Source organism: Citrus sinensis, chromosome 3 (assembly GCF_022201045.2).
Source record: "Citrus sinensis cultivar Valencia sweet orange chromosome 3, DVS_A1.0, whole genome shotgun sequence".
Taxonomy (NCBI): domain Eukaryota; kingdom Viridiplantae; phylum Streptophyta; class Magnoliopsida; order Sapindales; family Rutaceae; genus Citrus; species Citrus sinensis.
Genome location: NC_068558.1, coordinates 2807598 through 2825441, shown reverse-complemented (window position 1 = coordinate 2825441; position 17844 = coordinate 2807598). Strand labels below are relative to the sequence as shown.

Sequence of the window (17844 nt, the reverse complement as noted above, 5' to 3'; positions counted from 1 at the left end):
ATTGATACACGCTCAAAGTGTTGTAGTATTTTTGATAATGGAGTAAACTAAGGGTATACAAATGATAATTTCCCAAAAAGAAATGACAGCGTTGATTATCCTTTCTCAACCACGAAACTCTGTCTAAAATGAACCCATACAAGTGTCTAACAACGTCAAAAGGCACATGCATTGTCAAGTAATGAGTTAATAAAACTTTCCTACAAGAACAAGATCATCCAAAAAAATTTATCTAGGGCAAAAGTTTGGCGAATTACAAAGTATTCATTCTTGCTCCTAACAAAAAAAATGAGGCAGTCTCACATCCTACCGAAAAACGCAGTAGGCCCTCACAACAAGAAACACAAGTTAGAACACATCACAAAGCATTGATCATTCTCTTCATCTCAGCAGACCTTCTTGGATCTGGTTCTTCAATCGCTCTCTCAGTGAGTACTTGTTTGATTCGACACATGGACTTCCTCACCTGCATTTCATGATTGTCAAAGAGCCAAAACTTTAATTAGCAAATTTTGTAGCAGGAAGATGGAAGCAATAAAGAATCTTGGACAAAAAATAGCAAAGAGTCTAAAAGCCTAAATGGATTTCCAGGTGTTGTCATCAGAGAGAAAAATAGAAAAAACTGGTAATTCTAGTTACATTGCTTTATGTCATGTAGGTCCATGATTCATCACATTCAAAAATTATAGAAAACTATTATCATATGACATTAACAGAACACTGGCACTTGTTCTGATAATAAAAATAGTACAAGTATTTTCTGAACCTCCTCTCTCAAAACAATCTTGCTTCTTCTTCACTATATCGGCAGTATATCCTTGATTACAGTAAAAGCTAGCAGAGCCGGTTGCCCTTTGTCACCCATTTTTCTATCTGGAGGTCCTCACTACCAAGCTAGAGAGCATAAATTACATGATCATTAACTTGTTTTCAAACAATATGAAGTCATGTCTCCATGACTCTGTTCAAGCACTTAAGACTGACGACTTGAGACACTCAATGTATAAATACACTTGTGGAACCTTCCATGGAAATTCTGCCCTTACACTGTTACACACATTACGGAAAACCTCATTCATAGGTGGATATTTGTTGTCCATCAGACTTCTCAAAGTTATGTTCCAACTCAAGCGAGCATCAAGCACCAGTTACGAATAGCTAATTATGAATTGCTGAAAAGTTTGCTTTAGGGAAGTTCTTTTAGAAGAGGAACCTATGGGACATCTTAAACCTTCTCCGTCACATTGTAAGCAGCGCCATCAAAGCTAATGAATGACTTTGGCGCATCAGTTTTCTGACACTTAACCTTATCTTAGATAACACAGAATTGTAAGGAGGTTCAACTACATTATCTCAAGATTGCAACGGATAACCCAGATTCTTAAACCAGGTGAAGAGTACCAATGGAAATAGAAATGTCTAAAAAACAGTGTCTTCATCCCACAGAGAGAATGTATACCAAGAAATCAACGACAATTAGTGCATAAGCATTGTCATTTCAATAGCTTGATGAAGGCAGTAAAGACAACTAGCAGTCTAATACTTAAACATCCTTCTTGAGGTTATTTACATTTCCTTATCTTACATTTACAGACGAGGGCATCTCAAGTTTTTCTAGATGGCGCCTAATCAGTAGCACACTTTCTATGAGTCTGTTTGAGTTATCTCATAAAGACTACAATGTTATTAGCCAGACGCTCAAGGAGCTAGGAGTCAAAATAATATATCAAAGAGCAAAGAATGAAGCTGACTCGTACCTTGGGAATGCGCTCTGGATTGGGAAATTTTAAGTTTTGGGCATGAAGCATCTGCTGTTGAGTCATCAGCATGTTTTTCTCCTTCAACAGAACATACCATAGCTTATTAAGATCATCCCAAGACTTCAGGCGCAGTTCAGAAGCTTTCCAACTTCGACCTGACAGCAGTAAGAGTTTGAGAAAAGATTTCCTATGAACACCCTAAATTGGAAATTTTCATTCTCTATTTGGAAAATAAGATGGTTTCAAGGTTTCATATACATATGGAATTGAGTTGCAGGTTTCTTATTACATAAATAGGAAAAGAAAACACTGATCCACACTAAGCGTAAACCAGTTGGCATGATATCAGGAAGAAAACTTAAAACCCAGGAGATCGTTCCGACAAGATGTTGAGATATCATAAAATTATGGTTTACAAGTTTCTCCATCTTGATTTCTTGTAAACAACTCAAATTGAAAATCAGAGCATAATATGAACCTCCAGGCAATCAAATATGATTATTTTATATTATTGCACACTAGCTACTAAAAGGAGGGCCCCAATTTTTTACTGGAGTTGCACACTGAAGGCCTCTGTCCACCAATCCCTGGGATAAAAAAAGAGGCAGCTGAGCATTTGGTTTTTGGATTTCAATGAGGATTCAAGAAAAAAACATGGTCTCTAGATTCTATTACTAGAATTGCACATGTTTTAGACACAAGATTATAGCTGAAACGGCATCAATTCGGTCAAACTGAACAGCCTATCCTCAATTTTCAGGAAAGCAGGAAAAAAGAAGAAAGTTATTACGAACGGTTCAGCAAGAAGCTTAGGGTACACACTACTCCATATTTGCAGTTTCAGACAGAACCAAACATTCTACATTAATCTATGCAACACGTAGTTTGTCTCCTGTAAGTCATAAATCCTTCAAACTGCCAACTTCCTTTTCCTGTTTTATGCTCTAGGTTTCTTGTATCTGATATTATGATATACTTTTCAATTCAAAACAAGAACAGCAACAATAAAGGAAAAATTGATCCAACCAAAGAATAAAGGCTGGTACCATAGACAGGTTTCTGGTCATCCAGGCCCCTATCTTTCTCAAAAAATTCCTCAAGAGGGTTGTGCCTAGATGTAGCCATAGAAGCTGCTGCTGCAGTAGCTGCAGAAGATTCTGATTTTGCAGCTGCAGCCAAGAATGCTCTCCCAATAAATCTTGTCAAAAACATGCCTACTATATTATCAGTTGCTGCACATAACACCAAGGGATAACAATATTAGTAAAAAAAAAAAAACACAAAATACTAACCCCAACAAGTTCACACACAGCAGGAAAAAAAAAAGTAAATCTTTTTTATAGTCATTAAATGTTGTCACAAACATTACAGGAACTAGAGTTATATAACTCAAAAGGCCCAACACAAGGTAAAAAAAAAAAAATTGCAACTTGGTCGAATTACTTAACACCCATTTGAAGAATAAACGTAAAAGGATCAACAATTATGTGAATATCATTTCAGACACTAAAACATGAATGAATCTAAACAAAAGCAAAAAAGAATATTTAACACTCAAGTTAGTGAAAGAAAATGGATGTGAATTAAAACGGACCTGAGAAAGAGTATATGGAATCGATCAAGAGAAGAAGGTGTATTTTTTTGGGGGTTTTTAATCAGGCCGCGGGGAGTGGATGAAGAGCCCTGGCTTTCCCTCCGGCGAAACTCTTCCGCTGATTAAAAGTAATCACTGTAAATTTTTGCCACGTCATTTTGTGGGTGTAGACATACAGAGGCCCAAAATATATGAGCCTACTGAGCCTTGGGCCAATTATCAGTTGCCTGCATGTCCAAAGATGAATACCCAATGATTGTTGAAGGGCTGGGCTTTGGTTTGCCGTCATTCCAAGTTTCCAACAAAATTGCTTAAGAAATAACCTGAGGATTTAGTTTGGAATTTTTTTTTATTCCACTAATAATTTCTTTTTTAAAAAAAACTATTTATTTATGAGGTTAAGGATTTTATTTATATTTAGGCTCTGTTTGGTACATATTTTTAAGTAGAACTTATTTAAGTAGAGCTTTTACAAATAGAGATTTCATTTTGATTGTCAATAAGAGATTTTATTAAAAATCTATTAAATTACTTTAATAGACAAGTTTTTTAAGTTATATTATGAAAAAAATAAAACAAGATTGTCAAATAAATAAAGAATAATTTAGATATTTTAACATTTAAAAATAGCTTTTCAACCTCTACTCTCAAAAGCCCAAAATTTGAGCTTTTGCTAGTAGAGGCAAAATAACTTATTTAAGCTATAAAGCCTCTACAAAAAAAATATTAAACAATAATAAAAATTATTATAAGAGTTTATGGGATTAAATAATCACTTATGGCCATAGATAAGTCTTACCAAACAGACACTTAAGAGGGTTAACGATTTTATTTACTTTTTATTGCAGTAAAAAATAAATATAGATAGATTTTAGGTGGTGGCATCAATCATCACTCATTACCATTGCCTTTGCACACCATCACTCTGATAAGTGATAAGAAAGAACCATCATTTAGTGATATCTTCGTGTATCATTTCAAAGAACGAGTATAAGTAAGAGAAGAGTCGTTAATTTCATAAAACACTTATTATATTACAATTACAATTATGTTTAAGAATAGTGTTGGGCTATTGGCACCCCTTCAACGTTCTATTATAACCCCTTTTGGTTCTTTATAGTTTTGCTCTCCATTAAAAATACTTACAAAGTAAAGAAAGGGTACATGAAAGCTTGTACTACTTGCTGGAAGTCTTTAATAATTCACTGTATATCATGGACTTTTTTTTTATTTTTTTCCAATGAGTTCCGAACCTCTTTGTCGACAAATAGTCATAGGAGAAGTTGAACAATAATTTGATTTAGATAAAAATTATTTAAACCTATATATTTTACATATAATTTACTAGGGTTAATGCAACAGCAAATCCACTATATAGTAGGAGAATGAGGAAGAAACCTCAGTAAGAGCTTATTTGAGATTGAGGTACTGTAACTTTTAAGATGAAATTGTTGTGGAAAGAAAAATTGTAATTATGAAATAAAAGTTAATAGTAAATATACTTTTTAAATAATAATTTTGACAAAACTATTAAAGATATAATAGATTTTTCATCAAACAAGTAAAAAATCATATCAGCATATCTTCCAAGTTATAACAACTAATATTTACCAAATATTTTAATACTATAACTTTTAAATTACATCTGCTCAATTTCAATCATAAATGCACCCTAAATCAAGATTAATCTCGACATTCACGGGTGTTACGGTGCCAATAGCTACACTCTTAACAATAAATACCAATTGAATTAATCCCACCAATATTTTTTTTCTCTCACTTGAATTTATCTTGCACATAAATGATTTTTTTCCCTCTCTCTCTCTATTTAAATCTATACGAAGGAGTTGCACAAACGTATTAAAATACTAATTTTATTAATTGCCGTCCTTTCTTTTATCATAATTATTATCTTTAATTTTGGGGAGCTAGTGTTTTGAAATTTGTAGAAAGAGAAGAATAAACGTATCAAGATTGCAAGTAAATTTCAAGAGTAAAATAGATTGAAGAAAATTATCAATTTTAATTGTTGGCCGCCTGTTGTTCGTAGTGATGCTGCGAACTAAATACACTTCTCAGCAAAAGTTAAAAAATAGGTGCTCGTATGTGTTAAGAATTTAATCATCAGTCAATGAGAAAATAAGCTATGCATAATTAATAATAATGAATGCTAAAATCACACTCTATCGAAACGTTTATATATTATTTAAAAAAGAAGAAGATATTTTTGATATTAAGTGGAATATAACCAAAGAGGAGTTCTAAGGCCATGTTCTCTTACTCGTCTAGTAGGAGACCAAATTTATTTGGGGCTGGAAAGGAATTTAATTTCCAATTAACTGTTGCCAACCGAATAAAGAAAATTGCAGTGGATATAGAAAGTCTCTCCTCTCCTGCCTTAATTTCTTGGAACCCAACACGGGCTTAGAGGATTTTGGAGGTCGCAATAGTCCAACACATAAGAGAAACAGTGTTGAAATTGATGGGTACTAAGTGCAAGAGGCATGGTTAGCTCATCCAAATAAATTAACTTGGTCAAACTTGCCAATTCGGGCTCTCTCTATCATACACACTCCCTCCCTTTCTCTCCATTTATCAATGCTGATGCACACTCTTGGTGAATTTAAAGATTTTAGGTGAAAACATAAATTGTATACATCAAACATTTGTTGAAAACATAAATCTGTTTTTTATTCACATTCTTTCTATTTCCTATTATCATACGTGGCCACATTTTACTTCATTCTTATATGTTATATAAAAATTTTAGGGTTGGGTTTAAGTGCCGTTTCACATCTTTATTTTTTTTTATTGAAAAAGTTATAGGTCTCATTATGCATCTCTTCTAATAAAAACTAGACACGTGAATGATTGCCCACATTACGGTAAGCAAACACATCCATCAAATTGATTCTATTAAAGCTTTAATAAGTCTTTGAACATAATCAACAAGAAAAAGAATATTTAACTCATAGGATGAAATAGGGTCCAAATGAGAAAGAAAAGAAAAAGGCAAATGGAGGGAGCCCTAAAATGACAGGACACTGAAAAAGCAGAGCACCACCAAAACAACCGTATCTCTAAAATAAGAAAAGGCCCCCAAAAAGGCCAAAGAATTTGCTCAAAAGGTGGTCCCCCAAGCACGAAGGAGGTTAGGTGATACGGGTATCGCCCAAAAGAATCGAAAGCAACACCCATGTTCTGTCTCCTGTTTTCTTCTTCTCTTTTACCATATTTCAATTACACCCATCATTATCCTCCACAATCAGCTTTTTGTTATTCTTAATCCTTTGATTAGGGTTAGGTGATCGTGAAATAATTATTTAAAGCTCCTACCAATATGATTTTGACATGTCGCAGCCTTAGCCCACAACATTTGATACTTGATAGAGAGAGAATTTTATCTACACATTATTACAATATTGCAATGCAGCTGTGAAGGGTAGAGGACAAAATTTAAGCAGCTCCATCCTTACTTTCCCCTTCAGCCTCCCCCGAGGTCTAATCACTTGATTTCTTTTTTTCCCCACTTTTCACATATTGACAAAGTGTTAATTGGACCAATAAATATGTCCAGCTATTTATTGTTCAATATTGAAATAATTGAAACAATCATGTGGGTTTTAAGAATTATGAGAGAATTCAGTTAGGTATGCTCTTTTGAGTTATGATTCTCGAATCCTATAATTCATCTGATCTGTCGTCGTTTAAATAGCTTAAAAAACTAATGAATCCATCCTTAATCTAAATGAAAATACAGTGTATCCCAAACTAATACAACCGTTAATTATTATATTGTTTAGATTATGGATTGTCTTTTCCCATTTCTGTAAGACAAAGTTGTAATCAAACAAGAAAGTAATCTCTTAAAGAATCGGTTTTTCTATTTTCTAATATAAGATATTACCATAGTTTATATATAAATATACGTGGACAAAGATTATAATGACGTGCATTGTAATTTATAGTAGTTGAGGTAGTAAAGTAAATGTGTGGATCACCTTCTGGACTAAGTGAATCCATATAAAGCTATAAACAATCATGGCAAGGATCCGGCTATCTTGCACCTGGTGCAAGGTACTTCCCATTTCGTTCAACTGGGAGTTAACCATTAGATCTGACTCATGAGGTGTTTCAACGGCATGGATGTTTTCTTTGGTTTATAACTTTGTTGTCCCTGTTGTTTGCTGAAAAAGCAAAAAATCCAAAGGTTTAACACTCTCGGCACATAAATTCAAAATATTTCAAACTTGTAGTCTTACGTCCATCGACCTAAAATTTAACCGTTAAAATTAGTTAGATTAAGGGCAACGATGTCATATCACAAAAAAATTCAAAATGCATGAAAATTGACACACGTCAATAATATGTTTCTTTGTTACATATTTTTTTTAAATCTATAGTAAATTAGTATATATATATATATATGACTAATTAATTAATATCTTCATTTCAGTACTTTGTCTCAGCCGATAGTTTTAGAGAATAAAATAACGATAATGATAAACAAAGACATATAATAAAATGTTGTAATGTATAAAATGGACTCCAAATATAATTAAACTATAAAAAGACAAAACTGTAAGTAAGTTACACCCGGAGCAACATAATTTTGTCCACAATCATTCATATCTATGCAATTGTATATATATATATCCGCAAGTCTTACAAATTTTTTATCTCTAAATTTTTGTCGCAAATCATACAAATTAATCAATTAAAGATGAGACACGAAGCATGTCTCCGTTTGATGTTCAGTTCTGCCAAATGCTTATCCTAATTACTGCATCATTTCAACATTAATTAATGCTCTGTCTGGTTTCGTGGCATACGTTTAAACACTTTTCACTTGTTCATAGATTTTTTTTTTTTACATTTAATTTTTCATTCTTTTTTTTTATGGATGCGGCAATACAATATATAGTATGCTATAGTGTGTGTGTGTGGGTGTATTTGTTAGCCCGAAAGTTTATTTACAATGCATTCTATACACTTTTTTAGTTTGACCTAAAGTTTATTAGGGGTCTCAATTATACATTTTTATAATCATCTCAAAGGTTTATTAAGTTATATTGAAAAATCTATATTTGTTAAGAGGTTGGAAAGGATATTTATATTGAGTTCCCTAATAGAAATTTGTAAAGTTTAAAAGTGAGCCAAAAACTTAAGTGGCGCATATATATATATATATATATATATATATATATATATATATATATATATACATGGGCGGACCCAATTAAGGCCCATGGGAGGCTGAATTTTTTTTAAAATGTATCCCAAACCTCTTCTGAAAAAGTTAAATAAATGAATTTGGATACATTTTTCAGATTTTAAAAGACTTATAGTTTAATGGTAAAAGTGTTATTTAATGGTTTCAAAACCTTGGTTCAAATCTCATTTGCCACATTATTTTATTTTTTAAAATATTTTGTGGAAACTACTTCGAAAAATGATATTTTTACGTATTTAAAAAAATAATTTATTACTATTATTATTTAGAATTTAAAAAAAGTAATAAAATTTAAGTTTATAAGACTTAAAATGTATTTAAGTGAACATTAAAAAATTTTAAACTAAGTCCCCCCTCATTTTAATTTCTGGGTCCGCCACTATATATATATATATATATATATATATATATATATATATTGATAAATGAGTATATTTACACTCAAACTCACATTTTGCATTTTAAGAATTTTTGTTATTTAAAATTCAAGAAAATTTTGGACAAACTTTTTCATAATTGAAATTAATTTTTAATATTTTACCAATTAAATAAAATTATTTAGAAAATACTCATCTGGTCCGTTCACCGGGTCCAACGTCAATTTTTAAGGAGTTGTTGATTAGTCAATCTTGACATCCATGGAGGGGAAGAAAATCAACGATGGGCACCTCCAGGCTCCAGCGATGGAGATATTAGAACTTCACCCATTTCTTGGCCCAAGACACACCACACCGACACTTTTACATCCCATACCACGTCTTGCGTTGCATTCACAAACGCATCAATTGAGTGCGAGTTGTATTCAATCGATTCATTTATTTTGTTTACATTAATCATTGATGATTAATTGATCTTTACTTGAAAACTTGGCATAATCATACACAGAGTCAAATGAAGCAATGGATCATGAGGCAGTTGAGAGACTCAAAATGAAATGCGAGTCGGAATGGGACAACATTTGGGGTTGGGGGGGAGAGAGATTCAAAAAGACTACGCTGCCTCTCTCACTCACATCTCACGTTTCTGATTCGGAATAAATTTGGGATAAGCAAATTTGTCGGCGGGTCCTTTTTTTTTTTTAAAAAAAAATCTCTTATTGGCACCTTGCCCTTGGCTTGGGCACCCCAACCGATGCCAACATTTTCTTTTCCCTCTTGCACAGCTCACACGTGATCTTCATTCTCCATATTCCTAAACTACCCAACCACCCTATAATTTATTGTATTAACATTCGGTCACTTAGTTTTTGCGTTTTATCAAATAAGAACGTAGTTGGTCATCTTGTATCAAATAAGTCCTCGTAAGTAACAGTGCACCATTGAAATACCCCAATACTATTAAGTCTTATCCTTATCCTACTAAATTTAAGAGAATATAACCATACTTTATTTAATAATTCGGTCGTAAACTTATAATACGAACACAATATACAAATACAGGTTGTTTAATAATCATTTCAATTTTAATTATAACTAGTTTGACATTATTATTTTTTGTGTGTTGTTTTCGTTAATGAGACAGTGACCTAATGATGTGAATGTGAAAACTATGTACTGACTTGGTAAATAGTGAAAGGAACTAGGGACTTTAATATTAAGATCCCGGGACGTCGACACGCGCACATGGCCTCCAACTTCCCCAAGGCGAGCGCCGTCATTTCCAGCTTTTTAAACGCATCGCTCTACGGCTCTATTAGGGGAGCGGGTTGAATTTGCTAAGTCGTTAAAAACGACGTCGTACCTTCTACAAAGTACTAAAAAATTTGCCAGGTCAACATCATTCTCTCTCTCTCCCGCTCAGCTTCTTCCCCACTTTATTTAACCAATAATTATTTGCATGATTAAACAAACACTCACATTAGTAAATTAAACATAACTCAATCAAAGCACACACTGACACACACACGCAAAGAGAAAAAAAAAGTAATAAATTAGTGAAGTGCAAACGTAAATTAATGACTAAAATTAAAAAAAAAAATGTAATAGTTTCTAGAGAGTGAAGGAAGTCTAGATAGAGAAAGACACATACACTTACAGCCAGCCTATACAACGAATGTAATTTTTGCCTTCCCAAAACAAACAGCTATACAGTTTTTTGGTTTCTTTCGCTTTTTTTTTTTTTTTTTTTTTTTTCTCTTTATTCATTTGTCTTGCTTTTGTTATTGAAGTGCCACATATTTTGGGTGTGGGGTATGCTGATGAATTATCAGAACTCTTGACTTTTTGGGTTGGGGGTGGCGGTGCTGTAGTTCACTTGATTTTTAGCTTTGAAATAAGATTGTTAAAACTTGAAAAAGGTGCTTTCTCTCCCCCCCCCCCCTTTACGCTCTTCTCTTTTTCACTATTATCAGCATTTTTGCGTTTATTATTTAGCTGTCTGTATTTGTTTCACTCAGAAAACAAAACCCTCTTTTGCTTTAGTGGTTACACTTTCATTTTCACGTTCACTTCACTTGTTATTATTATTGTTCTCTCCTCCGTCTCAGTTTCAGACCCAGTTGTGGTGGGTACTGGATTTTCATTTTCTTGCGGGTTGTATTTTCTTTGTTTTCTTTTCGCCAAGTAACTTCATGATCTGGGTTACCCTCAGATTTGAGTTTTAGTTCTTAGCTTGTGAGCTTTTCTTTTGTTTTGTAGCTAACCTTTTAGAGAGAGAAAAGCAAGATCATGGCCGGAGGTGCAGCGCCTAAAGCTGATGAGCCGCTTCCACACCCATCGAAGGATCAACTACCAAGCATTTCTTATTGCATTACTAGTCCTCCTCCATGGCGTGAGTTCTCTCTCACTCTCTCTCTCCCTTTTTTTTTTTTAAAAAAAATAATATTCTCTGAGTGTTTGATATATATGTTTTGGATTTGTAATTATGGTGAGTATTTGTTGGTCTGGACTCTGGATCCGAAATTTGAGTATATTCTAAGGAAGTTTTTGGTATTTTTAATTGTTTAGGATATGCTTTCCTCTATGTTCTTTTTTCTTTTTTTTTTTTAGTTAGCTGAAAGTTGCTTTTTATCACTCCTCTCCTCTTTTTGATAGATACCACTTTTGACATAAAGTAATTTGCTATTTTCTCTAAATAAATACTGGAGATTCTAATCACATCACTAAATTAAAGCGAATATTCAGATGTTTTAATTGTTCTTTTCTAAAAATAATGTTAACAATAGCAATAATGATTATTTTGCAGATTTATTTTGTGTCTGGGTGTATTGGGGGAACTTGATGCGGTTATGATGTTATGTGTCACTTATAGTAACTGGTGTTCTGAGGATGTTAACCTTAGCTTTTCTGGGAGAATTTTTGCTTTGAATTTGATTTGACAACTTTCTGGTGCATTTCTGATGCAGCCGAAGCTATTCTTCTTGGTTTTCAACACTACATTGTTATGCTTGGCACGACGGTTCTCATTCCGACTTCTCTTGTTCCTCAGATGGGAGGTGGAAATGTAAGGCCTGCCAATTTTTTTTTTTTTTAAAGTTCATGAACAAGTCCCTTTCAATTTGATTGAGTATTTTATCCTCACTGAAGATAAAATAGTCTCCAATTGGTAATGTGATTGGTACAAAACTACAAAATTTGCTATGGTTTGTAGGAGGAGAAAGCAAAGGTGATCCAGACATTGCTTTTTGTTGCTGGTTTGAACACATTGCTGCAGTCATTGTTTGGGACTCGATTACCTGCAGTTATGGGAGGGTCTTACACTTTTGTCCCTTCTACAATTTCAATCATCCTTGCTGGTCGATTCAGTAATTATTCTGGAGATCCTGTTGAGGTTTTGTGATCTCAACCCCTTGTCTTTGTTGTTTGTTTGGAATATTTAAATTGTTTAGGAGCATGGTAATACATGTCGCTAGTAAGATAGCATATACCCAAAATATAACATGGTATTTAATTTTGCGGTAGAAATGCATGCCTTCGATTTCCTGTTGACTAGCAGATTTGAGGAGCAAAATTTTATACAAGAAACCAACGACTTGGTTTCCAATACTAGTTCATATAAAAATCTAAACTGCAATAAGTGTGAATAGATAAATAGAGTGGAAGATGTATTGTGCATTCAAACACCACACAACTGTCATCAATATTTCTTCGTTTTGGGTTGTAACTTTGTTATCCCGTTTTGATGCTATTCAGAAATTCAAGAGAACTATGCGGGCAATACAGGGTTCTCTCATTGTTGCTTCTACTCTTCAGATTGTCCTAGGCTTCAGTGGGCTTTGGCGTAATGTTACAAGGTCAGCTTAGAACCCAATATAGTACTATTACTTTGAACACAGTTTATTGACAACTTAAAACATTTATGCCATATATCATGGATTAATCTTAATATCCTCTCTGTGTGAAGATCTTCTGCTTTGTACTGTCACATTTCAGTCTCTGTGCCAAAATCGGAGATCAAATATGTTTTTTTTTTGTTTTGTGATTGCTTTCTTTTGAAAACTTCAAAGTGGTGCTAATTAAATTTCCTGTTTTCAGGTTTTTAAGTCCACTCTCAGTGGTTCCTTTGATTTCCCTAGTTGGTTTTGGGCTGTACGAGTTTGGTTTTCCTGGGGTAAGTCTTTCTTTGCCTCGTTTTTGCGGGCAAAGGTGCAAATCACCTCGTACACTGCTCCTGAACTTCATCTTACTACCAACGCATCAATGACAACTTATTCTTGCATTTTTATTTTTGTAGGTTGCCAAATGTGTGGAGATTGGACTGCCTCAACTCGTCATTATAGTATTTATTTCACAGGTATGCTCGATAACCAGTCATGCAATATTAATTACAATTTTAATACTCTTACATATTACAATATCTTGGGCTTTGTTATATTTATACCTGAAGATTACTAATTGTTACTGCTTGTCTGGCAGTATCTGCCTCATGTGATAAAACGTGGGAAAAATATCTTTGATCGTTTTGCTGTCATATTTTCTGTGGTGATTGTGTGGATATATGCTCATCTACTTACTGTGGGTGGGGCTTATAATGACGCTGCCCCTAAGACACAAGCAAGTTGCCGAACTGATCGTGCTGGTCTCATTGATGCTGCTCCCTGGTAAGATTTTGCTGTATCTCTAAAGCAGTTGCTTGCTTCAACGTTTCTTTACTGATATGATGATTGCTTGATTGGCTGAGATTTGTTCTTGCTTCAAACTTGCCTTGCTATGATAATGAATTCCCGGCAATTGGTATCATATGATTTTGTCAAACCTTTTTAGTTCACATGGGTGGGAACCAAGGACTAATGCTACAATGTCGTGTATATTACAAAATACTGAGTGGCTGGAGAGGGAAAAGGAGTTAATTAATTTGGGATTGACTCAGTAAAAATTTATCCAAGTTGTAACTATTTCATCTAGTAAAAAGCTGGGGCACCAATGTTCCATGATGATTGGGGTAAACTGGAGTTGCATGGTCTATTTGGTAATATTCTGCTTAGGTAGTTTGTTCGAATTGTCTGATATAGTTCAAACTGGAGGAAGCTTCCGATGCATTAATTTCCTTTTCGGCCTTCTGACATGTGAACCATTGGATCTATATTAGTTTGTTCGAGTTGTCTGATTCAGTTCAAACTGGAAGAAGCTTCTGATGCATTAATATCCTTTTCGGCCTTCTGACATTTGAACCATTGAATCTAAATTGAATATAGAATCTATGAATAATTACAAATTTGGAACAAGATTGATTTCGGCCTTTTGTGTAGCATCTGATGTCAAGCATGGTTTAGTATTTCTGTATGACCTCGATGGTTCTTTACTGTGTACTTCTGATTTTGTAGGATAAGAGTTCCATGGCCCTTCCAATGGGGGGCGCCTTCATTTGATGCTGGTGAAGCTTTTGCCATGATGATGGCCTCCTTTGTTGCTCTTGTTGAGGTTTGTTTTTTTTCTTCGTTCTATTTTTCATTGCTTCTAGACTGAGGACCTGGTCTTTCTTGGCTGTCTTTCAATCCAAGATTTCCAAATGTTTGAACCCTACTGAAATGGAAATTATTTTCTGTTTAATTGACTGTAATGCAATTTAAACATACAATCATATGCCCTACATGATGTTTTCTTGGCATACTTTATTTTCTATCATATTATTTCTTGAAGCTTGCACATTCTCATTTACATTATGATGCAAGCAGTCAACTGGTGCTTTTTTTGCGGTAGCACGGTATGCAAGTGCAACTCCAATGCCACCTTCTGTTCTCAGCCGTGGTGTGGGTTGGCAGGTAATATAGTAAGGCTTATCCCTCCGTATTTCAGAGATTTGAACATACTTTCCAATGCAAACTTAAGGTTGTTATACATCAATCATGTTTGGTGATCAATCCCATTTTAAATTGCCTTGTGGTTTTATTTCATTTATATAAGACTAAAAAGATAGGCTGAGTGCTGTTAAAGACTGTGCTTTTCAACTTCCGTGTAGCTTATTATTACCTTTATATATGAAAAAAAAAAGGCTTATTGCTCCACAAATTTACCTACGTAAGTGTCACCCACAGTCCAGAAATTATTGAGAGTGAAAATTTAATTGTGTGATTCTAGATTCCTGGTTTGATACAAGTGGAAAACAGAAGTGACTAAAAAATTGTAAATACTGGGATCATAATGAATATATAAAAGGATATAAATACAATCTTTTATCTTTCCATCTGGGATGATTGGCCTCACAATGTAATCCATCCATATAGATTTTCATGTGACTTCTTGAAAGGTGGTAAACTTCTTGCGGGGATGTTTACCACCTTGCGAAATTGGTGATCTGAAATTTCAGGTTAAAATGGCAGTCTTGTGAACTAATGATTGTTTCTCCATCAGGGAGTTGGCATTTTGCTTTCTGGGTTATTTGGAACTGTAAACGGAACATCGGTGTCTGTGTAAGACTCATTTCCAAGCCTACCTTTTAAGTATTTGTGTATGAGCATTCTGAATTGAGAAAACACAAATTCCATCTTAACTCAAGTTGTTTCTATACAGAGAGAATGCGGGTCTTTTGGCCTTGACTAGAGTTGGCAGTCGAAGGGTTGTCCAAATATCTGCTGGATTCATGATATTCTTCTCTGTTCTTGGTAAATTGATTTGTGAAAATTATCAAAGATTGGATGTATTGTTGATCCCCCATTTCGAGCATATTGTTCTTATTATCATAATTTACCATTATTCTACAGGGAAATTTGGAGCAGTCTTTGCTTCAATTCCAGCACCGATTGTTGCTGCTTTATATTGCCTTTTCTTTGCATATGTGGGTATGTATGTTTAAATTGGTTGACTCGCAGATTTCTGGATGTCCAAATTCCTTTGATAGTGTGATCAGTTGCAGTAAATGACAAATGAAATTTCAATGTGCATGTGCAGGTGCTGGAGGTCTTAGCTTCCTTCAGTTCTGTAACCTCAACAGTTTCCGAGTAAAGTTCATATTAGGCTTCTCTATCTTCATCGGTCTGTCTGTGCCCCAATACTTCAACGAGTACACTGCCATTAATGGTTTCGGTCCAGTTCACACTAGTGGAAGATGGGTATGGATAAAACCTTTTCAACCCCTTTACCTCTCTTGTCCCTGATTTAATCTTTTTATCAAACCATGTCAATATTGGTTTTTATTGACGGAATCATCATACTCTTCCTTATTGCAGTTCAACGATATGGTAAACGTTCCTTTCTCCTCAGAACCATTTGTTGCTGGTTGTGTGGCATTTTTCCTTGACAACACACTGCATAAAAAGGATGGTCAAGTCAGGAAAGACAGGGGTAGGCATTGGTGGGACAAGTTCTGGTCCTTCAAAGGCGACACAAGAAGTGAAGAATTTTACTCCCTGCCCTTCAATTTAAACAAATATTTCCCATCTGTGTGATTCAATCGGTAACATGTATTTCTCTTTGGGAAGTTTTCCAAAAGTCCTTGTGGGAACACACAAAATATCATCATTGCTCTCTTGTGAATCTCTTATTACACGCTATAGCAGTAAAAGATAGTACCTTCCTTTATAGGATGTGCCTTAGAGCATTTGTTGAACTGTTTTTTTCTTTTCTGTAAATCCAACCGGAGACTGATGGATTCGAAGTAGCAATGAAGCAATTATATTTGCTTTTTCTTCAGATGTTTGCCTTCATAGTATTTGGTCCAATTTGTTCCAGCATCTTCACATTTCAAATTTCATGAGCATATCATGTATTCTCCAAACGGCTTCATAATGAGTTTGAAGCGACCCAAATTTTCAATATTTTATTGGACTCCAAAAATTGTTGTCCTTATTGAGCATTTCATTCATATCAGGAATGGAGCACCCTCGGAAATTCGGAATCTCAATAACTTTGCTACTTTTGTGATTAAAAAGTTTCCTATTACTCAAATCCAACAGAAAATATCGTAACAATTTTCTTGATCCTAAGGGCAAAAGCCATTGGTTAGGTCTATTCTATTCCCAAATTGGATAATGATTGGAGAGTTTTTTTTTTTTTCAAAAAGAAGGATTTCACTTGCTTTATAATTGACAACAGATGCTCAAGAATCCTTATAAAGAACGAGATCCATCCCCAACTATCAAAACATTTTGACTTATTGTAACTTAGTAAAATCCTCATTAATTTAGCCAACAAATCAAGTAATCAACCATTTACGTGAACTCCCACTTCAATTCCCCCCCCACCCCCCCCCCCCCTTCCAAAAAAACAAAAAAAAACTCATAATAGAGCAACTAACATCATTATTTTGCGACAATCACATATAAAATTTGATATGCTATTGTTGAAGATCTTAGCAACCCAATTTTTGCCGTCCAACTACGTTCAATTGTAGCACAAATTCAAAGACCTTTATTATGAACTTATTCATCTAACAAAGAACATTCTCTTAATTTTTTTTATCTCTTTCATGTACCCACTTGTTGCCCTAGGAGAAATAAGATGCCAAAATTTAGAATTTTGTGAAATTCTTTCAATTTTTTAACAACTCATGGGCAACCGAAACGAAATATATAAGATCTACAAGTCTCACTTTTCTTGGTCTGTGTCATGTACTCTGTGTACATAAAGCTGAAACAAACAAACAATTTCTATACTAAGACTCAAAATGTTGTTTGGTGAGGATGTCATTTAAAATGTTAATTCATTAATGCCATAATGCAATCAGAGTGGGACATAAAAAATTGTCCCCACAGATTTGAATTCATGAAAAGGGGGATGAGTGCAATGATACCCACTAAATTTATTTTTATTTTATTTTCTTATATCAAGCACAATACATTAGGAAAAGTTATTACTTTCCGCGCAATACATATAATGTTGTAC

At 34.1% G+C, this 17844-nt stretch overlaps 2 protein-coding genes across 3 annotated transcripts; one reads left to right on the top strand and one right to left on the bottom strand.

The window, feature by feature from the left end:
• Positions 1-147: 147 nt before the first annotated feature.
• On the bottom strand, positions 148-3519 carry LOC102607350 (uncharacterized). Its single transcript, XM_006476672.4, has 4 exons — positions 3355-3519; positions 2807-2992; positions 1758-1915; positions 148-466 (listed from the first exon to the last, which is right to left on the bottom strand). Exons 2-4 carry the CDS (start codon positions 2970-2972, stop codon positions 359-361), a joined length of 432 nt encoding a protein of 143 aa, XP_006476735.2. The 5' UTR covers positions 2973-2992; positions 3355-3519; the 3' UTR covers positions 148-358.
• Positions 3520-10723: 7204 nt separating this feature from the next.
• LOC102606648 (nucleobase-ascorbate transporter 6) lies at positions 10724-16653 on the top strand. 2 transcript variants are annotated; one of them, XM_006476671.4, is made up of 15 exons: positions 10724-10883; positions 11224-11356; positions 11931-12028; positions 12176-12355; positions 12718-12818; positions 13060-13135; positions 13259-13318; positions 13441-13625; positions 14349-14445; positions 14700-14786; positions 15376-15434; positions 15535-15626; positions 15726-15803; positions 15913-16073; positions 16191-16653. In XM_006476671.4, exons 2-15 carry the CDS (start codon positions 11254-11256, stop codon positions 16407-16409), a joined length of 1596 nt encoding a protein of 531 aa, XP_006476734.2. In that variant the 5' UTR covers positions 10724-10883; positions 11224-11253; the 3' UTR covers positions 16410-16653. The 2 variants fall into 2 exon arrangements, with proteins under 2 accessions (XP_006476734.2, XP_006476733.2); XM_006476670.4 differs by lacking the exon at positions 10724-10883 and adding an exon at positions 10890-11089.
• Positions 16654-17844: the final 1191 nt, after the last annotated feature.

What these genes read in the sequence shown, in the direction of transcription:
- LOC102607350 (XM_006476672.4), bottom strand. Translation starts at nt 2,972, where the DNA reads ATGTTTTTGACAAGATTTATTGGGAGAGCATTCTTGGCTGCAGCTGCA. An exon ending in TGACCAGAAACCTGTCTATG is followed by an intron (nt 1,916 to 2,806) that starts GTACCAGCCTTT and finishes TACTGCTGTCAG; the next exon opens with GTCGAAGTTGGAAAGCTTCT. An exon ending in ATCCAGAGCGCATTCCCAAG is followed by an intron (nt 467 to 1,757) that starts GTACGAGTCAGC and finishes CATGAAATGCAG; the next exon opens with GTGAGGAAGTCCATGTGTCG.
- LOC102606648 (XM_006476671.4), top strand. Translation starts at nt 11,254, where the DNA reads ATGGCCGGAGGTGCAGCGCCTAAAGCTGATGAGCCGCTTCCACACCCA. An exon ending in TACTAGTCCTCCTCCATGGC is followed by an intron (nt 11,357 to 11,930) that starts GTGAGTTCTCTC and finishes TTTCTGATGCAG; the next exon opens with CCGAAGCTATTCTTCTTGGT. An exon ending in ACGAGTTTGGTTTTCCTGGG is followed by an intron (nt 13,136 to 13,258) that starts GTAAGTCTTTCT and finishes TTATTTTTGTAG; the next exon opens with GTTGCCAAATGTGTGGAGAT.